The sequence below is a fragment of the Amia ocellicauda genome, chromosome 10 (assembly GCF_036373705.1).
Source record: "Amia ocellicauda isolate fAmiCal2 chromosome 10, fAmiCal2.hap1, whole genome shotgun sequence".
In the NCBI taxonomy this organism is placed as follows: Eukaryota; Metazoa; Chordata; class Actinopteri; order Amiiformes; family Amiidae; genus Amia; species Amia ocellicauda.
Genome location: NC_089859.1, coordinates 17190628 through 17216107, shown reverse-complemented (window position 1 = coordinate 17216107; position 25480 = coordinate 17190628). Strand labels below are relative to the sequence as shown.

The 25480-nt window shown below is 48.5% G+C and overlaps 1 protein-coding gene across 1 annotated transcript; it reads left to right on the top strand.

Annotated features, from left to right (window-relative positions):
• brwd3 (bromodomain and WD repeat domain containing 3) lies at positions 1 to 25480 on the top strand. The gene is made up of 40 exons (XM_066715315.1): positions 1 to 200; positions 321 to 379; positions 468 to 497; positions 673 to 732; positions 2223 to 2373; positions 2681 to 2779; positions 3052 to 3212; positions 3493 to 3714; positions 4330 to 4430; positions 4604 to 4674; positions 5035 to 5135; positions 5498 to 5538; positions 5772 to 5876; positions 6094 to 6247; positions 6456 to 6590; positions 6903 to 7031; positions 7599 to 7824; positions 8279 to 8416; positions 8576 to 8756; positions 9197 to 9290; positions 9548 to 9694; positions 9904 to 9983; positions 10291 to 10507; positions 11084 to 11200; positions 11720 to 11827; positions 12035 to 12159; positions 12469 to 12551; positions 12867 to 12978; positions 13360 to 13421; positions 13583 to 13738; positions 14746 to 14866; positions 15339 to 15464; positions 15592 to 15679; positions 16103 to 16156; positions 16782 to 16925; positions 17220 to 17372; positions 18337 to 18506; positions 18697 to 18794; positions 18924 to 19070; positions 19227 to 25480. The coding sequence occupies exons 1-40, from the start codon at positions 167 to 169 to the stop codon at positions 19982 to 19984; spliced, it is 5358 nt and encodes a 1785-aa protein (XP_066571412.1). The 5' UTR covers positions 1 to 166; the 3' UTR covers positions 19985 to 25480.

Sequence of the window (25480 nt, the reverse complement as noted above, 5' to 3'; positions counted from 1 at the left end):
TGGCCGAGAGGGGGCGCTCATAAAGCACAACGATGCCGTGGAAGCCTGAGAAAGGAAAAGGCCGAAAGCCGGGGGGAACAATTCAACGGGCTATTTTGTAGGATTATGTTTTAAATTGACACCAATAAAACAATACTAGATATCAAACCGGCAGCCGGGGCGAGAAATGGCAGAAACCCAATGTTCCCAAATCGAAGCCGGTGAGTGTCGTGCCGCGTTTGTTTGAGTGTCTTTATCAGACAGGGAGATGCTAGTTAGAGGGGTTTGTGTGTACGAGTCCCAATGGCTCTTCCCAATGTTCTCCGTCTGATTCTTCGCAGAGCTGTATTACCTCATTGCCAGGTTCCTGCAGTCGGGACCGTGCAAGAAGTCGGCCCAGGTAAGAGTGAGGGGTCCGCGGTGCACACTGTCAATTCCGGCATGTTTATCCCGTGTTACAGTAACGAGAAAGTGTTGTTTCTCTGCAGGTCCTGATAGAGGAACTGGACGAGTACGAGGTAGGCAGCGCACACACACACGCACACACTGCTCGTTTCCGCGATATCGCTTGTCTTATTTCATATTATATCATTCTCGGCCGCGGTGGTGGGGGGCACTCTTTGGGACGGGAAACCCACCCATGGCCGCGTATCTGCAGAGCTCCGGGTTGTAACGCTGCGCTTCCTCCCGCAGCTCATTCCGACCAGATGGAACTGGGAGGGAACGCCGTGCAGACGCGGCTTCGCCGACTGGGTGAGTTCGCGTCCGCCGTCAGGTGTTGAAGTAACTTTTGCCATTAGAAATGCAATCGTAATGCGGGGCCGTAGTCGTATGTACGCGGTGTTTCGGTGGGGCGTGTTTTGTTTTTATCACACTTGTGAGTCAGAGATGTAATCTGTAGGAATATTGGAAGGAAAGTGATATTTTGCGTGGAAAAGAACGCATTATTGTGTTTTCAGTGGCGGGGGGGGGTTATCCCGGGGCACGTAGAGCGGAGGGTGGTAGCGGGGGAGGGGCGGTCAGAAGGAACGTCGATCTCCGACTGTAGCCAATAGGGAGGCAGTTACTATTCGAGCGAGTCGGGGTTGAGATCGAAGCCGCTCGCTGATTGGTGGACGGCCAGGAGACGCCGCGCCGCAGTACGTGTGTGAATATTCATGCGGCGAGGTGGGGTGTTTGTGTGGGGGTGCGGAGGCGACCCGCACAGACACAAAGAGAGCCATTATTATTATTATTATTAATAATAATTAAAAATCAGCAACACCAATATTGTCAACAGTTCTTCGAGTGCGCTGTGCTGTTTTTACGTTTACTTCTGTGTATTATCCTTTTAATACACGTTTTGCAAAAACAAAAAAAGTTGTCCCCGTTTTAATTTCTAAAGTTAAGTTAAACGGTCAGCTCAATAAGATTTCTCATGATGGTGGAAACCAAATCAGAGCCGGTTTTATAAACGACAGACGGTACTATAACTAGATTAGATCTAGTGTAATTTTGATTCTAGAATGTTTCAACTGCATTGTGATCAAGCATCTTCTTTTTTATGATAATTATTTAATATAATTAACCTCTTGCGGACCCCACGTGTGAATCCGTTTTGCTCTGAGCTTCTAGGGGGCTGCATTTCCTATTTTAAACGAATTATCTATTTGGTATAGTGGGCTCATGTAAACCATTTCTCTTTACTAATGCAGCACGTTTTTTTTTTGATTGCTGTGGAGTTTTGCTTCAGATCAATTGCTAGGAGACTGATCAGGTGTTTTTTAAATAGTGTCCCACTGATAATAGTAGGTCAGATGTGTTTGTACTTGAAAATCTGCCCTGCCATACCAACACTGAGAACCTAATGCATTGTGTATGATGCCATGTGCTTTAATATTATTTGCTTGAAACCACAGCTGTGACAAACTCCCTTTAATTATATAAAATACAACTCATTATGAGAGAACGCTGTGTAGGGAAGCACAGCTCTGCTTGGGTTTTTAGGTCTCTTAAAATCACTATTATCATGCATCATTGCCACAGGTGAAGAAGTGATACAACTAATTTAAATATGTTCGGTTTTAGCAGTAGCCAGGTGGAAAGATTAAACAGGGGAGTCCTGTAGTGTTGCCGGCCTAGAGTCCTGCAGTTGTAGAAATAACAGGTAGGACGAGGGTCCATGCAGTAAAACTGGTCTCTAGTGTGTGAGCTTTGCCGGTGCCCCACAGCCCTGAGTGTCTGTGTACTGCGTCTTTGTCTAGGTGTCCCTCAATCAGCACATCCCAGCAGACTACCTGTTGCGCATCTGCCAGCGTGTGGGCCCCCTCCTAGACAAGGAGGTGACCCCCAGCGTGCCAGGAGTGCGCACCCTCCTGGGGGTTGGCCGGCAGTCACTGCTGCGCACCACCAAAGGTAAACTATACATGCCGTCATGGGCATACGTGCACACATACATATTCATACAATTGCACAATCTTTCTCTCTCTCATACAAACATTTATGAACTTTATAGATACTCTTGCACATTACTGTCCTCACTTTTTTTCCCTTATTTCTCAGCAGCTACCTTTACTTGCACTCGCTCTCTGACGTTTACACATAAACACACTTGAACTTTCACTTTCATGCCCTGTCCTTGCCCTAATGGTCTGTGTCGTGCAGCCTGTTTGCCAGTCTACCTCTCTGTCACTAACCCTGTCTGTCCGTCCGCCCACCACAGGCTGTTCTCACACAGTATGGAGCGGCTCGGCCTTTGCAGCTCTGCACCGTGGGAGGCCGCCAGAACCCCCCCTGATCTATGGGAAGCCCCCCAGTGTTGGTGAGCTGACTGTTAGTTACTGCTCGACTTACGAAAGTGGCACAAAAAAACGTTAAAAAAACAACAACAATCTTTCAGATCCTGTAAAATATGTCCAATTAATACATTTTACACTAAGTAATTGTGAGGGTACTGGTTGGAACAAAACCCAGAAGATTCCCCAGCCCCTCCAGGAGCCGGAGTGTGTAACCTGGTAAGGGAGCTGTGTGTGATCTGAATGGAGGGTTTTGTGTGACGTGCACTTTCCCCTATTCCTTCCTTCTCGACTACAGTCCACATCATGGGGGCGAGGCAGTGCACAGGCTCCGCCCGCTTCGGCCATGCCCTCCCCACCTCCACCTATCAGCACATGAAGATGCACCGCCGCATCCTGGGCCACCTGTCGTCCGTGTACTGTGTGGCCTTCGACCGCACGGGACGCCGCATCCTCACGGTACATGCCCCCACACCTTTCCCCCTCTTACTGCATTTCAATATTAGAACTGCTCAACACAGTGTGTGTGGGTATTGTTGTTGGCTTCTGAGTCTCTGACAGTTTTCGCAGGTTGTGTGCCGTTGTTGTAGGGTTGTGAATCTGGAAAGTGATGTGGATAATGTTGTTCTCAAGTGACAGTATTTTAGTAAATAGAGTAAATGTGATTTTTTGCAAGCATGTGAATCTGTGTAAGTCTATGTATTTGTATCTGTCTCTAACCCCTCCCTCGTCCTGACAGGGTTCTGATGACTGCCTGGTGAAGATCTGGGCGACAGATGACGGGCGGCTGCTGTCGACGCTGCGGGGGCACTCGGCAGAGATCTCCGACATGGCCGTGAACTTCGAGAACAACCTGATCGCCTCCGCCAGCTGCGACAAGGTGATCCGTGTGTGGTGCCTGAGGACCTGTGCCCCCATCACTGTGCTGCAGGGCCACGCTGCTTCCATCACTTCCATACAGGTGAGCGTATAGAGCTGGAGACAGGAGGATGAGGACAGAGAGACAGAGGAGCAGCAGCAGCAGGAGGAGAAGGGGGAAGGAGAGGGGAAGGGAGTTAGGGAGAGACCGTAGGAGGGAGAGACACACAGACGGACATGGAGGATAGAAGGAGAGGGAGAGACGGACAGAAGACAAAGAGAAGTGAGAGAGATCAGCAGAGGGAGAGACATGAGGCTTGATCGCTGTGTAGCTACAGGGACTGGAGAGGCAGCACAGGCAGAGAGGAGAGAGAAGCAGGCGTGCAAGGAAAAGAGGAGCCTGCTCTGCAGTTAGGAAGACCAGAAGGCAGGCAGGCAAAGAGAGGGGTGGATATTCATGCTACTGAAACAGACAGGGAGGAAGTCGAAGAGAGACAGGTGACAAATCAGGCAGAGATGGAAAGAGATGAGCAGGTGGATGGGACATCACGATATCCGAGTGCTGGCTATTTAAAAAAAAAAGTATTCTGCCGTATTTGAAGAAGCTAGTACAGCTTTTGAATATGCTAAATGTTACTACACTTGATCTCAACGCAAAGGGTTAACAAAGCCTTTTTTTCGTATGGCAAACCTTTCCCCTCTCTCCGCTCTCTCCCAGTTCTCTCCGTCAGCGAAAGGGACTGTTCGATACCTCATATCCACAGGAGCGGATGGCACGGTGTGCTTCTGGCAGTGGCATTCTCTGTCCCTGAAATTCAAGTGAGTTTCTCATGTGATGAAAGGGGTGGGGGGGAGTTGGTAAGTGTACTCACGGGAGGCACGGCTGTGTGTTTACTGAGACAGAGTTCACTCGGGACGGTGATCCTGGGGCGTGAGTCTCCGGGCCGTGCGCTGGGTTGGTAACATCTCCTCTCTGTCTCTTTTCTCCACAGCGAACGGCCCTTCCGGTTCACGGAGCGCTCCCGCCCAGGGGTGCAGATATCCTGCTCTTCCTTCAGCTGTGGTTGGTATTCCCAGCTTTCACAATCCCCACCATGCGAATTGGAAACGTTTCATGGGCGATCCGTAGCGTGTTGCAGAATTCTCAGCTGCACATCCCCCTCCATTCCTCCCAAGCTTCTTAATGGGTTAACTGAGCCCATCGTTGAGTTTATGAAATACCTTAATTGTCAGTTATTGACTGTGGTGATGTAAAATGAAAAGTATGAGGGTGTCCTAAGTTTTGGATAGCAGAGTTTTAAAATCCTTATCAAACCTGTCTCACTGTTGCTCTGCCTGTTCTTTTAAAACTTTTTTTTTTTAATACCTCTACCTCCCATGTGACCTTGACCTTTGACCTCTTGCCTCTCCCTCTGTCTCCCAGGTGGGATGTTCTTGGCCACGGGCAGCACAGATCATGTCATCAGGGTGTACTACCTGGGCTCAGAGTCGCCCATAAAGCTAGCACAGCTGGAATCTCATACGGTAAGACAAGCTTGGGAGAGGGACACCCACATCACATACCAACCTCTCCTCAACAGAGTCAACAGAGACCTAGAACACACAAGGGATGGGAACAAGACTTTGTTAGCATGATTAATTTCAGGGTTTTGCCAGCTCCAGGATCTTGTTCAGATTGTCCACATTAAAGCGGAAGTGCAGTAGACATGTTCCTCACCCTCTGTCTGTGCAGAGATATTTAGACCACATGCCGTGTTGTATGCTGAGCCCTGTTCGCTTCAAAACTAAATCCCTTTATCAATGTGTGATTGGACTGGGACTAACCTTTTTTCCATTGTGTGATTATAATTTTATGTTTTGTCTTTGTTTTTTGACCCCCTCTGCAGGATAAAGTCGTCGCAGTACAGTTCTGTAACAACAACGACGGGTAAGACGGCGGTTTCATTTTTGTTTGCAATGACTGCAGTGCCCTTAGTGCCAGTGTTATCTGTCCCTCTGTGTCGTGTGTAGATGTTTGTACCTGGTTCCTCATATCGTCTCTGTCCCTGTGTTCTGTATTGTGTATCTCTGGTATATACCTTTCCACACAGCTTCAGAGAAGCCATTTCTCCTTAGTGGGGGGAGTTCTGACCTGTCTCTGTGTTCCTCCACTCTCACCAGGCTGCGTTTTGTAAGCGGCAGTCGGGACGGCACGGCTAGAGTGTGGCACTACCAGCAGCAAGAGTGGAAGAGCATCGTGCTGGACATGAATAGCAAACTCCCAGGGTAGGGTGACGCGCTGCACCCCAAACACGGGGCTTTGTACATTGCAATAGTGTGCGTCTGAATCGGTCACTCCTGATATGTAAAAGTGAGAGTGCGTGACAAATGTGCTTTACTGCAGCAGCGAGGTGCTTCAGTAGTGTGTGTAGCTGTCTTCCTTTGAGCATGTCTCTCTGTGCTGCAGGAGCTGTGTGTTGAGCGCGTGTCTCTGTCTCTACAGGAGCAGTGTCGTTCCCGTGGAGGACAAGGCACCTAAGCTGAACGTCACCATGGTGGCCTGGGACCGGGGGGACAGCTCTGTCATCACCGCTGTCAACAACTACCTGCTCAAAGTTTGGAGCTCCAGCAGCGGCCAGCTGCTGCACGTGCTCTCGGTGAGGCAGCCTGTCACCGTTCGGCTGCTGTTGCTCTCGCTTCTCCCTCTGCCTCTTTCTCTTCTCTCCAATCCCTCCAAGCACCATCCCTTTGCTCACACCCTCTCTCCTTCTCTAAGCCCCTGCATGCTCTTTCCCTCTCCCTATTCGAGAAAGGGCAAACCACCTGAACACTTTTGTATCTGACCCCTGATCTCGCTTGCCTCAGGGCCACGATGACGAGGTGTTTGTGCTGGAGGCCCACCCTTTCGACACGCGCATCATGCTGTCGGCTGGACACGATGGCAACATCTACATCTGGGACCTCTCCAAGGGCACCAAGATTCGCAACTACTTCAACATGGTGAGCACCCGGTCCTGCCCGGCTTTCTCACGGTCCAGAGAGGGTTGTGAAATCAGCCAGGCTGCTCTTGTTTGTTATTGTTATTTTGGCTGTTGAATTGCAACAGCTGTTAATGGGAATGGAGTTCATCCTGTTAGTGCAGCACTGATTGAATAAACTGATGTAACTTAATATTGTCATTCATTTCATTGTATTTATTATTTAGTACTATGCAGGTATTTTAACACATCTTAAGTTTCTCTTCTCTGCCAAGTGCATGCAGTGCTCAGATATTAATGTCTCTTTCTCTCTCTCGCACCCTCCTTCCCCCAGATCGAGGGCCAGGGCCATGGCGCAGTGTTTGACTGTAAGTTCTCTCCGGACGGCCAACACTTCGCCTGCACCGACTCCCACGGGCACCTGCTCATATTCGGCTTTGGCTGCAGCCGGCCCTACGAGAAGGTGAGCACCAGCCTCCCTGTATCCCTGGGCATCCTTGTTTAATTGTAGTAACCCTAGAGCAACCGGCCTTGAGAAGTTCATGCTTTAGTTTTATTTTTTATTTTTAACTCCCAGTACTGTAATAAGCCTACTGCTGTCTTCTGGACTCTGTCTGTCTGTCTGCAGAGTTATATTTGGAAGTCACATTTTTATATAGAAGCTACTGGATTTTATTTCCCCTGCTCTCTCTTATGCCCTTTCCTGTACAGTTATTGGCTCCAGTACTAATGCAGCTTGTCTGTCAATCCTGATTTGATATGGACTAATGATTCTTGTGCCCATAGAAAGTTTGTCTCTGTGAAGGGAGAAGGCTGTGCTATTGCCTGCAGTAGCCACACTTTGCACGAGCTGTCCTTTTAAGTGCCTGCTGATGAAAATGCAGAATCTGTACCGCTAATTGAAATAATAAAATCTAAAAATAAGTCCTCCACTCTTTGGTAGAGTTGGGCTTTGTAGCTGACACCTGTGTTTGTGTGTTTGTCTGTTTTCGCTTCACACCCCCGTCTCTGTTGTCCTGCTGCCCCCTAGATTCCCGATCAGATGTTTTTCCATACGGATTTCCGCCCACTCATCCGAGATGCCAACAACTTCGTGCTAGACGAGCAGACACAACAGGCGCCCCACCTCATGCCCCCCCCCTTCTTGGTCGACGTCGATGGCAACCCCCATCCCCCCAGCTTTCAGCGCCTGGTGCCTGGCAGGGAGAACTACAAGGAGGAGCAGCTTGTCCCACAGCTAGGATACCTGGCCAACGGTACTGTTTGTGCAGAGGCCCCAGTCCTCCCAGTTCAGGGTACTAGGTCACCACTGCATCAGCCGCTAGTTGTAAAGACTGGCACTAAGCCTGATGATTATTGGTTCTGTAAGCAGGCTTGTTCAGTAGCTCCTATTGCTTGTGGTTCTGAAGGTTGGTGAGGCATTGTTTGCAATTGGTCTTTGCCTGGCTTGTTTTGCCACCGAAATTCTCGCATCAGAAATGAAGTGTGTAAATTGTTGAGGATTTAAGGGTGACCTGGGCCTCTCCAGCACCAATGTTGGAATTTTCATAACACTGCACACCAGAACAGAACTGTCATTGCCAAGATGTCCCAGTGTCCAATAGAGCCCAAAATCTCTACTTGATTTATTTATTAAACATTTTTAGTAAGTGGAATGTTCCCTGGCCCTGGCCTGCTGTGACCTCGTGCCGTGTTCCATTGTTGATGTAGGTGACGGGGAGGTGGTGGAGCAGGTGATTGGTCAGCAGACTGTGGGAGAGGAGCCAGAGGAGAGCCCCCTGGATGGGCTGATCAGACAGCTACAGCAAGAGCAGGACCGGGAGGAGCAACCACATGACCATCCAGATGGTGAGAGATTGGGGTGTGACTGGGGGAGCCAGGGGTGTTTGGAGGGTGGCATGGAAAAGGTTCAGGAAATTAAACCGGAGGGGAACCAAAAATAGGCTATTGGCAAGGCTCTGTTTGCGTTGTCCTGTGGGGGCCTGACTCCCCAGTGTGTGTTGGCAGGGCAAGGCGTGGTGGAGGACCTGGGCCCATTCCCGGTGGTTGGGTTGCGGCGGAGCGGGCAGGTGGAGGGCGTGCGGCAGATGCACAACAACGCGCCGCGTAGCCAGATGGCCACTGAGCGAGATCTGATGGCCTGGAGCCGCCGTGTCGTGGTCAACGAGCTTCACCCAGGGGTCAGCAGGTATGACCATAGCCAGTGCTGGCCCTGCTCCTCTCTTCCCCCTTCCCAGAGCGAATATTCACTATATCTGTCCCCGCCCATAGATACCCAGGGCTGCTTAGTTATATTTGTTCACCTGTGCTACTGAGTTCATGACGGTTCTGCAGTTTTTTTTTTTTTATGTGTTTTTTGCTTCTTCTAGTGTTGATGATGCTCCCTTATATATACCACTCTTTAAAGTGCTCTGTGGTTACCCTGCAAAGGGCGCTATACAAATAAACATGGATTGATATATTGTGATTCAGAATGTGCAGTGCTCTTAGTGAGCTGCTTTTGGGCATTCATAAGTCTTGCAAAGACTTTTACCAATAAATACAATTAAATGCCACTTTAGAAGTTTTATCCTGTTCACATTCCAGCTCTCTCTCACACAGCATTAAACAGAGTGAATGTGTTTTCAGGGTGATGGATGAGTGCAGGCAGGCGAAAGGAGAGGCAGAGTGTGCACTGTACAACGCAGAGAGGAGGAAAAAGCCCCCCCACAGCATGCTGAGGGTGAGAGCCATATGGAGCCTTCTGTGTGACCCAGTGTTGTGTGTCTTGTGTACATTTGCGTCATTGTGGGATTGTAGCAGCTCTAGTTTTCACTTACCTTACACTTAGCGACTGATACATTTTTGGAAATGTCTAGTGATTTGACTTATCAATCTAATTATTTGTCTAATAATTAAGATGCCAATTTGTCACGTTGAGCTCTGGAGTTGCCCATAGCTGGTCGCCGATTTTCTTGTACCATGTATGCGTTTCTGCAGAGCGAGCAGCAGGACTTGGCCCCTCGCTCTCTGCGCCGGACGCGGAGGAAGCAGCAGCACGCCTATCAGACCCGCTCCGCCATCGAGCGCCACCCCCAGGACCCCTCACGCCGTGCCCGGGGTAGTGCCTCTGACAGCGAGGACGAGGTATGAGTCGAGCGTTCGCAGGCAGCCGTGGGGAATTGGGGGGGGTGGGGGCTAGCATTCATCCCTGTAGTTTGGTTGCCTGAGTTACACTTAGTCTGACGACTTGAGAGTGATATAGTCCAGGTGACTCTACCTGTGAGAATTGTTGTTTTTCTGCTAGTCTAGGGTACGAGAGTGGCTCTGATGGTTTCCTACGTGTCTCCGTATAGCAGGTGGAAGACGAGGTGGAGGCCAGTGGTCCTTCATCTGAGGAGGGAGAGCCAGATTGGCAGAGTGACAGCAGCTCCAGGTGAGCATCTGTACTGCACAAATGCACGCTCACTAACAATGATGCACACCTATATATGCACTCGCTCACTGATACAAGCTGGCACAGACATGCTTTCACAGCTGGTATGCGTCAGGAACAGTTTGAGCTGGATTTAAGTGGAATGTATACAGCCGCTCCACCCGTGTAATAAACTACTGCAAATTTTCCATCGGTACAGGGACAGTAGTGATGGGGTGCTAGGGAGCTCCTGTCTCTTAACAGGAGCCCTTCTGACATTCCCTGTGACCTCCGTGTGACCCTTTTTACCCCTTTTTGCTCCTTACAGTGACTCTTCCAGCGAGTACTCTGACTGGACGGCGGATGCAGGGATCAACCTCCAGCCCCCGAAGAGGCCGACTCGCCGGCCAGCGCGCCATGTGGCCGGTAGCAGCTCCTCAGAGGAAGAGGAAGAGGAAGAGGAAGGAGGCGGCAGCGGCACCGAGGAGAGGAGGAGAAGGAGGCAGCCCAAGAAACGGAAGAAACCCAAACAGACCAAACAGAAGGTGGGGAAGACTTGGGCTGGCTAATGTGGGAAAAGGAGTTTACTTGGCCACAGTGGCTATACGAGGCATTGTCTTCACATTAACCTCCTTGCATGTCATTGGCTGTATAGTGTGGAGCAAACCCCTACCACTCTGCTCCTGAGATGGGAGCTGCACTGTTGTCATCTAAGGCCCACTGTTTCTGGCAGCTACTGTCAAAAACAGCTGCAGTGCAAGGAGCGAGTCCCCAGTTCTGTTTGTGTGTGCTGCCTGCCTGTGCAGTGGTGTGTGGTGTGCTCAGCTCGGTGTGTCAGAGCCCCCGTATGTGCCATCTCTCTGTAACTGGGTCTTGCAGCTGTGTGCTAACCTCAGGCTCACTGCTGAATGACTGTGGGCAGCAGACAGGTTGCAAAGGTTGTAAATTTTGGGGGGGGGGTATGTCCTAGCCCACGCCTATATAAAAACAACATACAGAATTATTTCTTAATAAAACAGCCCTTGCTCAATTGAAGGCAATGGAAGGAAGGGAATTTTGCCTGTTGGGCTTTTCCTCTTCTCTGATACATACTGGCTTACTTGTGTCCTGTTTCTCTGCAGAAACCCAACTCCTCGCTGGCGATGGCGGGGGAAGCAGCGGAGGAGTGGCTGCCCCCTTCTTGGATCATGGACACCATCCCGCGTCGCTCACCCTTCGTGCCACAAATGGGAGATGAGGTGAGGCAGGTTTTGGGGTGGGGGGGGTGGTGTTGGTACCCTGTGCCTGCTGTTATGATGTCTGTGTGTGGTTTCTGTAGCTGGTTTGTATCAATGTATAGCATTGCGGTCTCCTGCTGTGTCCTCAATACCCTTGCCTTGTTGTGTCTTATGTCTTTTGGCATCATTGTCGGGATTGGGGCAGCTCCAGTTCTCGGGGGGGTTAGGTTCCTGCAGGTTTCTGAGGGGAATGCAGGGTGTAGGGGGTGTGTCAGCTCAACACAACCCCTTTCCAGAATGCGCAACAGTTGCACCACAGTTTAAACAGCAACTGGTGTAGAACAATGGAGTCTGTTTTCTTGAGCTGTAATGGTGGCCTGGTGATACATGTAGTGTACCTCCACCCACTGAGATGTGGCAGCTGACCATAACGGGCTGATGCTCCTGCACTCGGCCAAGCTGCAGTCTTGTCCTGCCGGGTGGTGCAGCTGTGTGCGTTTGTGTTCTTGACTTCACCGTGTGTGTGTTTTCTCTCTGCAGCTCATCTATTTCCGGCAGGGCCACGAGGCATACGTCAGGGCCGTGCGCAGGGCCAAGTCCTACGTCATCAACCCCCAGAAACAGCCCTGGAACAAACTGGACCTGAGGGTGAGTGCAAGAATACAGATGCATTTTTCTTTTTTCTTTGGAAAAAAATTTCTCTTAAATGTTTCTTTGATGCCCTGCTCTTCCACTGAGTTTTTCAAACCTTTTCAGTTATCTGAATCTGATTCTGATCCTGGTTTAACCCCTTGTTCTGGAGCCTGCCTGCCTTGTCTGGCTGATGAGTCTGTTTTCTGTCCACTGTGGCAACAGGACCAGGAGTCAGTGAAGGTGGTAGGGATCAAGTACGAGGTGGGGCCACCCACGCTTTGCTGCCTGAAGCTGGCCTTCCTAGACCCCATCTCCGGGAAGATGACTGGCGAGTCCTTCTCTCTCAAGTGAGTCTGAGTCTCCCCTGTACATTGCATCAATAAGGGTTTCTTTCTTTTTTCCCTCTCTTTCCCTTCTTTCTTGCTACAGTAAGATTTAAAAAATGAATGTAATTGCATCTGGAATAGCAGAATTCCAGACGTGCTGCTTTGCGAGATGCCTGAGCCGCGTAGGGGCAGTGTGTGTTGGTCTGTGTGGTTTTTGTGCATCCCGACTGTAGTGTAAAGTCTGTTGCGTCTGAAGGTGAAGTTTTCACATGGCTGTCGCCCCGGACGTCTGAGGCTTTGTGCTGACGTGTCTCTGTGTCTGGTTGGCAGGTATCACGACATGCCCGATGTCATCGACTTCCTGGTTCTGCAGCAGATTTATAATGAAGCCAAGGAACGCAACTGGCAGCCTGGTATGTAGTGCATGTAATCCTCTCTATAGGACAGGCTGTGAACGAGTGTCAGTAGGCCAACTGACTGTGTCTGGTCGGAGTGTGAGAGGGACAGGGGGCGTTTGTGCGTGTGGGTATGTGTGTTGGTGAGCGTGCACACGTGTGCATGCATGTGTGCGCAATCCTGCACTACAGTGATGTCATGCTGCTGCAGCAATGATGTCACATAATGATGTGCAGTTGAAATGCAACGCGTGGTTTTCAGCAACTTATAAATTTAAACTGTGTGTGTGTGTGCGTGCGTGCTTGCGTGCGTGTGCGTGTTGTGTTCGACAGGCGTGCGGTTCCGCAGTATTATTGATGACGCATGGTGGTTCGGTACAGTGGAAAGCCAGCAGCCCTTCCAGCCAGAGTATCCTGACAGCCTGTTCCAGTGCTACGCTGTGCGGTAAGGCCTCCCGCTGCCCTGGGAGCAGGAACACTCATCTGCTTTATTTGCCCTTCTTCTGTACAGTGTTTCGGGAGGGTGGGGGCGTGGACTTATACAAATAAAAAACGTGTTGATGATCAGCTTTCTGGAATTCGTGAGGCCAGTGTTTTTTTACAGTTCGGTGGATGTTCCATTATGTTTTCTGGCTGACCCACACAGGAGCAACAGTTTGGGAGGATTTAGAGAAGAGGAACTGTTTTGACTGTAAAACAAAACTTAAGTATTAAAAGAATTTGTTGTACAGTTTGGTATGCTAAATGAAGGACATTAATATATTTAATGTTTGAAATGTGCCTTACTCCAGTCTGTAATGACAAACTGCTTGCTGCATGTTTACAGGTGGGACAATGGGGAGAGAGAAAAAATGAGTCCTTGGGATATGGAGCCCATTCCTGATGAAGGTGAGTGAAAACTGGAGACACTGAGCAGTTAGCTCCCTGTACTGATCTGCTGGGAGTCTGTGATTCTTAGTTTCCTCATTCACATTCACTCACATTCTCTCATTGCTCTCTCTTTTCCTGCTCCTCCCAAATCTCATCTTTCTCTCTCCCTCTCTCCACAGTGTCGTTCCCAGAGGAGGTGGGCGACGGGGTGCCAGTGACTGAGGAGGAGTTGCAGGCACTGCTGTACACACCCCAGCAGGGGGAGTGGGGGGCACGCTCGCGGGATGAGGAGTGCGACAGGGTCCTCATGGCCATCGATGATCTGCTCTCTCTGGGTATGCCACACCTGCCACACTTCCTACTACTGCTGTTTACTGCCTCTTACTGGGCACGGCAATGTCTGACATGCATTCTGTTCATCTCGTGTCTTGTGCCTCAACCCTGGGTCTTTTACCTCATCTTGTGTCTCTGTGCTTCTCTCTCTACCTCCCTCTCCACATCCAGGTCAGAGCCCGTTTGCTCTGCCCTGTCTCTGCACTAAATCTGTCAGCAATGCGCACAGTGTAGTGGTACACAGCTCCTTTGAGTGTGGGGCTCAGCCTGCCATGATTTTAACATGAGTCCTGGGCATATCAGGGGCATATCCCAGAATCAGTTTCAGTTCAGTCATCAAGACCAGGGAGGGAATGAAAACCTTGATGACTCTGTGGCTCTCTAGGACCAGGAGTGGATGTGACTTTGATTAGATTGTGACATAAATAAATTACTAAGATTCAGTTGTGCTTCTGTGGAGGATACTCTCACTCCCCTGAAGTGGTTTTGAATTCTGAAGTGTTGGATTCTTAATTGTTTTAATGGTTAGTGGTGTGGCTGTCTTCCTCTGGCTTTCTCTTGGCTCAATTTTCCACCAAATTCAAACCCAACAGCGTCCAGCTGATGATTAGATATGCATTCCCTTTGCAGCGGAGATGCACTTTGTGTTCAGGATTTTATATCTTGGCCACAAACAAAAACTCAGCCCAACTGCTGAGAATTATATTGTTTTCATACATGTACTTCAGCAATTTTGTTCGGTCATGCCAGCAACAGACAACAAACTCATTGTTATCATGAAATGTATGCAGTGTTGACTGTATTATGCTACATTAAATACATAAACGTCAAGCCTGATACTTAAGAAGGAAGCTTGTGTTCGATGCATTTCTAATAGATATGTTTGTGATATTAGTGAGTGAGATCTGTATGAGGTTTATCACAATGCTGTGTAGGGACACATGCTCATTCTTTTTTTTTTTTTATTCTCTCTTTCTCCACTTTCTCCTTGATCTCTCTCTCTCTGCAGATATTGTCAAGGCCTTCTCCTCCCCAGTCGACCTGCGAGATTACCCCTTGTACTGCACTGTGGTGGCCTACCCCACTGACCTTAGCACAATCCACAAGAGGCTGGAGGCTCGCTTCTACAGGTGAGCCCCGGCCCAGTCCAATCCTGCCCCCGACACTGCTCCAGTGACTGTGTTCAGATTGAGGCGCTCAGCTCTTTTGCGGTAGGGCTGCACTGCACTGATTGCAGGCGCTCTTGTGTTGAGGGGGTCCACTTTGTGGGCTAAGCATGGTGGGTTACTCCTGATTGAACTTTATAGAACTATAAGTATGTACAAGAAATGGATAATCTACTTGTGATCCACTTGACTTCAACAAACTTCACAATGCCAGGCCTTCCAGATTCTGCATAGGGCCCCAATAAAACAGCATTTCACGGCTCCTCGCTAAAACGTAGATTCACGTGGAACCAGTGACTTGTGCCCAAGATCTCCTCCAGAGAGTTTGTGTGGAGCATGTGGAGTTTTTAGGGGGTCCCCGTGTGGATTGTTAGGCCTGTGATTTCAGCTTGTGGGACCAGCAAACAAGCCCTGACTATGTCTGTGTCTCTGGCAGGCGGATCTCCGCGCTGATGTGGGAGGTGCGCTACATCGAGCACAACGCGCGCACCTTCAATGAGCCCGAGAGCCCCATTGTCTCCGCCGCCAAGACCGTCAGCGACGTGCTGCTGCGGTTCATTGGGTACGAGATCGGCAGGGTGGGCTGGCACATTGCTCCTGAGAGCTGGGGTCGGGGGTAATCCATGGGGAGTGGGAATGAGGGCAAACGCCCATTGCTTTCCTTAATGAGGGCTGTGTGCCTTATTTAGGGACCAGAGCTGCACTGACATCCTGGAGCTGTACAACAAGATGAAGAGTGAGGAAATGAGCAGCGCCGCTGAGGAGGAGGAGGACGAGGTGAGAGAGGGAAGGAGGGGAGGGAGAGAACAAGAGTGAGAGGAGAAGAGGAGAGAGAAGGGTGGGGAAAGGAGAGGACTCTGTGAGCGTGGATCATAATTTAGATCAATACTACTACACTCCCTGTGCACAACCGCTTCCCATGTGAAATCTGTAACTGCATGAATGTTTTAGCAAATGGAACGGGCAAAAAGGTGCATGTGCCAAAAGCAGATAAGCGAGGGTCTGGTATCTGTATAGTGGTGTGTGTGCAATTCACTACATTTTTACTTATTTCTTTCTGATGTTTATTTCTGTCCTTGGGAGTGGGACGGGCAATCCAGTGTGGGTAAATGGAGTCTGTCCGTAAAGTGACCTGACATTGGGGTGTGCACCCCCTGTGCTCTGTATGGTCCAGTGTTGTGAAGGTGTCTGTGTTTGCAGGAGGCAGAGGTGGACGTGGACTCGGACACTCCTGGGACCTCCACTGGACATCGGGTGAGTAGACCACCACCCTGCAAGACTGACAACCCACGTCTCACCCAACCACCACCACCCCCCCCCCTATTTCCAGCGGACCTGTCAGTTACTTAATTTTGATTTTAAATCCTTCAGGTACAGTTTTTAGCTCATCCGCTCCAGCAGGGTCTGGAGCCTGCCATTAATCTCCCATGTTTCACGTGTTTCGTGGCGTTTTAAAAAAGAGAAGTTGGCCATTTAGTTAAGCTTTCAATTGGGCAAATTAAAATGCAAGTCAGAAGGACAGTGTCCCGAGGGTCAGGTGTGGGGGATCCTAGAACTAATCTGTGTATTTCATAGTGTACGCCCGTCAGTAGCATGACGGGGTCACTGGCTCCTGCAGGTCTTGTCAGTCTGTTGACCCCTTGCTTTACAATGGCTCCTCATTGGCCTCCATGTAGGCCATTGAGAAGCCAAAACTCACAGGTCCTGCCATTGTCCAGACCCAGATGACCCTCCTATGACAGAGACCTGTACCATAATATGGTACTTCAGAGCCTGGTGTGGTGCTCTCTCCAGACATGAGCCAATGTAATGGGCACTGTGACTTTTTGAGTTGTGTAACAGTGTTGTGATCTGTTGTTTCCCCCCCCACCCGAATCAGCGAGCACAGCCCCCAGTGAAGCGACGGGGGGTGCCCTTGGACGTTGGGGCATGGCGGCGGCATTGCCGGGATCTGCTGACACGCATGCTGGAGTCCGAGGACTCGGAGCCATTCCGACAGCCTGTTGACCTCTTTGCCTATCCGGTAACTCTCCACTGCTCTCCCTCTCCCTCTCCTCCATCACTGGCACCATTCACTCACCTCCCTGAGATACCTGTAATAACCACGTATGGCCTTATTTATACTGCTGCCATTTAATTGATAATGTTCTGAGCTACTCCTGAGTTTTCTCTGATTTACATTTGAGTCAGAAATGTTCTAGTGCTTTTCACTGCTTCCTGTAGTTTGAAACTGCCATTTTCCTTCGTGCCGTGTCTGCACCTGTATGTCTGCGGTCTCTGTGTTTGTCTCTACAAAGCCTTTCCTCTCTCCTCACAGGATTACCGTGACATCATCGACACCCCGATGGACCTGGGCACAGTGTCGGAGACGCTGCACGCTGGGAATTATGAGAACCCCATAGAGTTTTCCAAGGACGTCCGGCTCATCTTCAGCAACTCCAAAGCCTACACCCCCAACAAGAAATCCCGGGTGAGGCCTGAAATCTGCTGCATCACCCCATCCCCCCTCCTCTGTCTCTATCAGCCTCCCTCCCTCCCTTTTTCTTTTGTGTTTCTCTCCGCTACGAAAGAATTTAGGATGACGCTGTTCTGGCTTCACAGTTCAGTGCTTAATGCAATGACCAGAGCAGGACCTAGGAGGTCAAAGTTAACGTCATCGGTTTTGTGCATGGTCAGGACCTGCAGGAAGAGACTTATTCTCAGGAGGTTCCTGGCTGCATGAATCACCAGTCATCTTCCTTTTATCAAACTGTTTATCTGGTTGGCAAGGATGCCCTTGTTGAGGAGTGGTGCTCTGTGACATTGTGGCAAGGATAGCTCCAATAGGTAAACTGAAGGATCTTCTGGATCCATGCGGGACTTCATATCATTTGATGAAATAGAACAGACAGGATCACCAGCAGTACATGGGTTTTGTCTTTATTAGTTTCTAATAAATAAATAACCTTTATTCTGTTGCCGTTTCCTCTTAGCGCAACTCATAATTCTTTGCGGTTTTCTTTTTTCTTCAGTTTTCAGTTTATTTTGTATTCTTTGATGGTCTTGAACCCTAAAATTAACAGGCTGAGGATCAAAGGCTTTTGCAGATGCATGAAGCTATTTGTTTTTTGCTGTAGTGGGCTGAAGGTCCAGCTGCCATAGCCTGTGTCAGGGCTGCAGAATCAAAGATAAAAGCTGTGCTCATGCCTCTTGATTTTAAAGTGCCATTAGCAGCAGAGAAGCTAAGATGCAGTCAGGCAATTACCAGGGGTTAGCTTTCAGGACAGGAGTAGTCATTGTGCATATCTCTGTACAGGTCCAGAGCTCTTTCTCTTTCTCCTTTTTCTCTCCATCTCTGCCTCTTTCTATTTGTTCCTTTTTGTCCTCTCACTCACTCACTCACTCTCCTCCCTGGTTATGAATGGCCTGTGTATGTTTGTCTGCATCTCCCTCAGATCTACAGCATGACTCTCAGCCTGTCTGCCTTCTTCGAGACCCAGATCCTGTCCATCATCTCAGACTATAAGTCCGCGGTGCAGAACCAGCGCCGGAGCCAGCAGAGGCTGAGCTACCGCAAGAGGCTGCGCAGTACCAGCAGCTCCCCCTCCACCAGCCGCACCTCCAGGTAATCAGTCATCGATCGGCCAGTTATTCAGTCCGTTTTATCGGAGGGGGCAGTCCTGAACATTTTATGGGTCTCTAGGTTCTGCACTTTAACTATCTTTGTCCCCCCGGTTCTCTGTAAATGGAAACACTCAGTGTGAAAGCCTGGTTCTGATATTCCCACCTCCCCTCTCTGTCCCCGGTCTCTCCAGCCCGAAAGGGAAGAACAAGCAAGGCAAGACTCAGTCCAAAACTACCCAGAATACCTCACTGTCTCTGACCAGGACCAGCTCGCGGAGGTCATCTCAAGGTAACATGCCATTCTGAAATGGAGGCCTTTAGAATTTGATAACCTTCCAAGGATTTTACCCCCAGAGGAAAGTGGAATGCTGTTAATTTGCCTAGAGCGCCTGGCGTGACTGTGACTTTCTGTCTGCAGCCTCGGAGCCCACAGAGGCGAGCGGCTCGGTGGTGGATGACGACGCGGACAGCCAGCCCTCCTCCTCCAACTCCATAGCAGAGGAGAGGCAGAGGGCCCCCGGCGCAGACAGGGTGACACGCAGTCGAGCCACTCCAGTCAAGACGGGTATCTCCCCCCTCCAATAAATGCACAGCCTAGCAACTTTGAAACTTTTTTAAAATTATGGGAGTCTTTTCAGGTTTCTACTGTCTGTTATGGTTAGATTTCAGAAAGTGAGATGTAGACAGACCTTCACTGAAATTCTGTCCCCCCTCTCTGCAGATGTTCTGATAAACGGGCCACTGACCAATGGAGGCGGACGGTCCCTCAGCGCAGCGGCCAGGCGGCGTCTAGGCCTGGGTCCTGAGGAGGGCGAGGTGTCGGGCAGCGAGAAGCAGGGCTCCACCTCCTCCTCCTCCTCGAAGTCTTCCTCCTCCTCATCATCATCATCCTCATCATCATCCTCTTCCTCCTCCTCTGACAGTGAGGCCTCCGGGAGCAGCAGCGGCGAGGGGTCAGAATGTGACTTTGTGGACGGTGGCGACCATGACTATAGCAAAGCTGCCCTCCTGCGCCCGCAACGCAAAGCCCGGGGGAAGACTGCCAAGAACACCAACAGAAAACGGCGGCGGGATGAAGGGGCGGCAGCAGCGGTACAGGCAGCGGCGGCAGGACGCGGCGGCCGGGCCAAACGCTCACGAAGGCAGAACTTGGAGCAGCAGCAGGAAGAGGAAGAGGAGGATGAGGAAGAGGGAGACGAAGAGGAAGACGAAGAGGAAGAGGAGCAGGAACAGGAGGAGTGCCAGCAGGTACAAGGCCGACCGCAGGCAGACGGTGGCAAGCGTCCCGCGCAGCACAAAGCATCGCGCATCAACACCCGAAACCAGGGTCGCCGGACAGTGCTGTACAATGACGACTCGGAGGACGACACCCTGGCGCCCGCGGGGGACCCCCTGAATCTGGGCATGTCTCGCTCCGGCAGGGTACGCAGGATGACGGAGAAGGCTCGGGTCAGCCATCTGATGGGGTGGAACCACTGATCCTTTTTTTAAAAAAAATGTATTTAGTCCCTTCATCTATTTTCTTCTACCTGCCACCTTTTTTTTTTTTTTTTTTTTTTAAACTAGAAGACAAGACACTTTATTTAAATGGAATTTGAAAGGAAAAAAGAAAAATTACTACGTTTTATACTGCAGGGATTTTTTTCTACATTTTTTTTTTTTTTTGGTAAGCATGCAGGTGTGGGAAATTTGTTTACTTCTACTTTGACAGTGGTGCTCTACAGTTCTTGCCAATGATGCACTTCTTCCTCTTTCCCATTCACAAAATCCTCCAGCAGCTAAACACAAGCCTTAGCCCACTGCAGAGCCTTAAAATGCACTGACCCTGCCCCCTTTCCCTCTCCACGCTCTCCCTCACTGACGCAATGTCACGCTCTGCTGCCTCTGGCCCGCCCGTACACTTGTCCGTTTTCCCGTTTCTCCCGTAAGGAGTGTGGGGATACCAAATATACTAACTCCACTTCTCGCGATAAGATCAGCTGTTGCCTATGTGTGGGATCTAGATGGCAGCCTCCTCTCCTGCTTGGCACTCGGTTCCCTTTGGCCGTAGTCACTTCCGCCCCTGACGGTCTGTGTGCCGGGATGATCGTGGGACTTGGGGACCCTGTGGCAGTCTGTCAGGCTGTCCTGCCGTCTTCAGTCTTGGTGCTGTCAAGGTGAAGGCCACTCTCTCTTTCTCTCACGCACCTTGTGGTTTTTAATCAGACGTACCAAATCATTTCAAATTAAGCGCTATGGAAACTTGGCTTTAGGGTCTTTTTATGTATTGTTTTTAAAGCAGAGTGCATTCATGCAATAGTCGTTCAGTCAAAGCCATTTAGACTGTTCTCATCTAATGAATAAAGAAAAGGTATTTGCCCTACCACAGGTTTAAAGAGATTGGAGATCAAACTACTTTGAAGCATTGAAACCGAAGTTAAAAGGATTTTTTTTAATGTTTTCTTTGTGCAGTGAAATTAGACCTTGTCTGCATTACACTGTGGTGCACTGTGGGTATTCACGGCATACCTACAGAACTCATCAGAATAAGCATAACACTTGTTTCGTTTTTTTTTTTGGATATATAAATATTTATATTTTACACTATTGTATTATACACGTTGCAATTGTTTCTAGAGTAATAATGATAATGACATTTGCACAATATTTTCAGTAGTACGTGGCAGCTGTGACACTGAGAAGCCAGGCTGGGGGGGAGGGAGGGAGAGTAGAAGAGCAGCTCAGCAGGACGAGGCACTCGCTCTGGGCTGGTTCTCCTTCAGGGTTTAGTTTTTTCACTCATCTCATCCTGGCAGGTACCTTTGTGATCAATAACTACATTTTTTTTTTTTAATTGTCACCACAAAGGGGCTTTTAAACTGTAGCGTTTTTTATTTTTATTTTTTATAATTGTTTTCAATTTGAAACTGCCTATTTCGTTTCTGAATCTATGAACTCTGGAAAAAAAAAATGGTGCCAACTTCAGAGATTTGTCTGATCAGGGCTTCTCACTTTTTTTTTTTTTTGTATATATATTTTTTTTGTATATATATATTTTTAAATATCCTTCAAGCATTAAATGAACAATTAACAAATTAAATTTCAGTTGTGTACAGAGCATTACCTTCAGTTCTTCATCAGCTCTCAGCAATTACCACAGAGGGTGTGTCAGGGAGGAGGGGCTGGGGTGGTTGGGTACAACTCCAATGATGAACAGTCAAACCATGCCGAGCTACAGCCCTGTCTCTCTCTACTGTAGAGACTGATGTAGCAGATGAGACCCTTACAATGAAGGCTCTCAATGTGCCGTGTAGGTGGTTTAAAGACCTCAAAAGGTGCTTTTTTTTATTGTTTTGTTTTTTGATTTTCCTTTCTCTCGAGTCCTTTGTTCAGTTTGCTGAAAATGAGCCGTGTGTTTCTGTTCTTGAACACATTCTCTTTCTTGGCTGATCTGCTGGGCCTTTTCAACTAAACTTCCTTCAGGCTGTTGCCAGCAGAGCAGTGCATTCCTCCCTCTGGACTCTTACTCAAGCATTGCAGTTGCTTTGCAGGTCGGTGCCGTCGTAAACCTGCAGCGAAAAAACAGGATCTCCTGCTTCTCCCCAGCTTGGGCAGGTAGCCTCTAGACCTCAGGAGTTAGTCTCATCTGACTTCCAGCTCTCGTATTTGTCAAGCCTGTTTGCTGCTTCACATCAGTATAACCTTTCTGCACAGGCCTTCAAAGCTTCTGTACGGCTTGTACCATTGGGAAAGTTTTTTTTTTTTTTTTTTTTTTTTTTTTTTTTTAAGAAATATATATAAACCAATGATAAAAAAAAAAGACCCTACGAAGTGTGTCCAATTTAAGAACATAATTCATTCAGTTAAGATTATTGACAGATTTTAGTTGGAACCAAAAACCACACAACTCCAGCAAACTTGGGAGTGTAGGGTGCTGGACTGGAGTCGGTCAGCCCTGCTGTGTGGTGAAGCCAGGTGGAGAGAGACCAACGCTTCATGTGCAAGAATGACCTCTTCAGACCTAAGTGTTAATGAACAGGAATGAACATGGTAGCTTTGTGTGTGAGTGTGAGAGTATTTGTGTGTGTGTGTGTGTGTGGCTCTCCTGAGCCAGCTAGCACTATGAGAAGAAGAGTAGTTGTGTGTACAGGAAGGCCTGGGATGGCCATTGCTGTGAAAGTGTAGGAATAACCTGATTAAGAGTGCACTCCTGTTGCCTGTGTGTTGTGCAACTGCAAGCTAGTCTATGTGGAGGACCTGGAAGTGATGCAGAGCTGTGTGTCCAGGGGTCAGTGTGTAAAAGCATGTGTGTGTGTTGTGTGCATACTGTTGAAGTCTACAGCATTGTGTAGACGGTCCCCGCTGTCTGCTCCGCCTGGTGCCCAGTCAATGTCTGCAACCAGAGCAGTGTTTTCCTGCATAGAGACTTGGCTACTCATTGCCAGCGAGAGCACGAGCAGGTGTGAGCAGGTCAAGTGTGTACAAGCCTGAAGCAGCCTGGCAGCTGTGTGCAGGTAATGGTGGTGCCCCTTGTGAGCAGGGAGAGCATGAGCAATCTCTGTGAGCCTGTGTTGGCGCAGTCACAGTCACTTTGTTTACATTTTTTTTCTTTCCCCCTCTTCCCTGTTTTGTGTATATGAACTTCTTATGAAAAGTCTTTCAGATCTTGTATTTTAGTGTTTTTTTAATTATATACTCGCATTTATACTGTTGCATTGCCTAATGTATGTGTGATTTTAAAATTATTTTATCACGGTCGTTATTTTTAAATGTTAAATGAAATTGAGTCTGCTGTTAATCAGGGAGTATGCTAAGGGTTTTCTGTGGAGGAGGAGGAAGAAGAGGTGGGAGGAAGCATTGAGGTTTTTTTCCTGTTGATGGGTTTGGCCGAGTTAGAGAGAGCTGTGTACTGGATGACGTTCAGGACCTTAATATTGCCGACTTGAGTTTAGGAAGGAGCTTTGATTTGGCTTTGGTAGATTGAAGTTATTTGTCAACACGTGGAACTCATTTCCTCCCCGATCCTTTGCTCATCCAATATTAGCCTCTTTGTTGACCTTGCTGTTCAATAAAAGTAACTATAAGGGCTGATGTGCACAGTGAGGATCGATGGGAAAGATTTGTCTGCACACCGGTTAAAGATTTGTGCTGCGTGTTGTCCATCACATTCCTGTTCCTGGCCTGCCAGCCCAGGGTGACTAGGAGGAAGGACTTTTTTAACTGTTACATTTTGGCAACTGAACCCCAGAATTCTGTAGGGAGAGGTGGTGGGGGGTAGATAAATAGAGAGAAGGAGCTAGGGCAGGTTTGGCATCGCTCATGACCACAGAGCACCACTTCGAGCTCCTGTCACTGTGGCCAGTCTGCAGCACCACTAGTCCTGCGCAGAGACCGTTTGGGTCGAGCTTAGATGGCTGCTCTGTGTACTCCAGCTGTTCAGTGGGAGATATAATTTTTGCCACATGGTGAATCTCCAGGGAGTGCTGGAGGCTTGGTTTAGTGCTGCCTCTGTGGATTATGGAGTTATTCTTCTTGAGGTGTTGATATATATAAGTACATTTCTATTTCATATTTTTATTTTATGTAGAAGCTCTACATTTTAATGGCAAAACCTTAATTCTCATCCTTCACATTTTTGTTGTTGTAAGAATATGGAAGGACCATTTTCTTTGGTTATGTTGGTCTTCCTTTTCTTTTGTAGTAGTGTGGGATGCGAGCAGTTACTGCACTCTGGTCTCTTGGGTATCAAGTGGGGAGACTTTTCTCAGAAGCCTTTCCAGTCTCCTTACAGGTGCTATTTTACAGAGGAAGGGTGCTTCAGTGTAAGTTTGTGCTGGTCTGCCTTCAGTGGCTGTGACTGTACCCTTCCCATCTCAGACAAGCTCAGCCTTGCATCCCAGCCAAGAGTCCAGAAAGGCCTACTTGGCCTTGTTCTTGATGACCTCCTCCTCCTAATCTGGAATCCTGCTGTTCCAACGACCTGGATTCTGAGGCCCACGAGTCTTCCCTCCCATGCCTGTTAGGCCAAAGCATGCAATGAGTTAGCCCATCCTCCTATGTGCACAATGTTGTGCTTTCCCACACTGAGATGGAATCTGTGGCTCTTGCCTGAGGTTCCTGGAAAGTTCAGGTTGATTTGGAAACCTGACAAATAATTAAAATATATAAATTTTAGTTCTGAATTAATCCAGAGGGGAGTGCTAGTGAGCTTCTGTCTCTCAGTCTTGAGTGCAATCTGTAGGATTTTATTTTTAAAGGAGGCAACTCCAAACTACAGGTGGTTTCACCTGTGACTTTCAGTAGCGGTGGTGCAATCTGAGTAAATCCTAAAATAAATAAATGGAAACTTTGAACCTGGTTGTGAAATGTGAAAATGTCAGTTTTACATCACCGACAAACAGAAGTGTTGCAAACCTGTTACCTGTTTGTTTTTCAGTTTTTACTTTATTTTTTTATTCTTTGTTTGCAGTTTTTTTTTCTTTTGTTTTCATTTTTTCCAGGCCACAGTTAAGTGAGCAATAAATCTTTGTTTTCCAGAACAGGTGTGTCCTCCCAGGTTTTGCTGCTCAGTCTTTTATTGTTCATTTCCATGTGGCAGGTAATTTTACCTGCAGCTGTCCAGGTGTATTGGTAACTATTGGCCTGATCTGAAGCTGCGTGTTGGGGACAAATCCAGTTCGCCAAATCTTTCTCCCTACCCACCTCTCAGGACCCTCTATTAGAAAAGTTCAGGGACTTTTGTTAATGCCGACAAGGCAGACCAAATGTAATATTTATATGCAATGAGATAGCTGTGGCTTTTAGTTTACGATTTTTTTTTTGTTTTGTTTGTTTTTTTTACTGTAAAAATAAAAGGTTAAAAAAAAGAAAATCCTGTACATTTTTGTAAAGTTTTCATTTTGATAGAGATTTCTGATTCTAAACGAGTGTATTATGTACTTTGTAGTTGGTTTCCATTTTCACTGGTAGACTAATAAAATTGTAAACCCTATTTTA

Bases quoted from the DNA above. Each gene is read 5' to 3' on its own strand.
- brwd3 (XM_066715315.1), top strand. From the start codon at position 167: ATGGCAGAAACCCAATGTTCCCAAATCGAAGCCG. The intron at 7,032-7,598 runs GTGAGCACCAGC...GCTGCCCCCTAG, and splicing joins GCAGCCGGCCCTACGAGAAG to ATTCCCGATCAGATGTTTTT. The intron at 12,979-13,359 runs GTAAGGCCTCCC...GCATGTTTACAG, and splicing joins TTCCAGTGCTACGCTGTGCG to GTGGGACAATGGGGAGAGAG.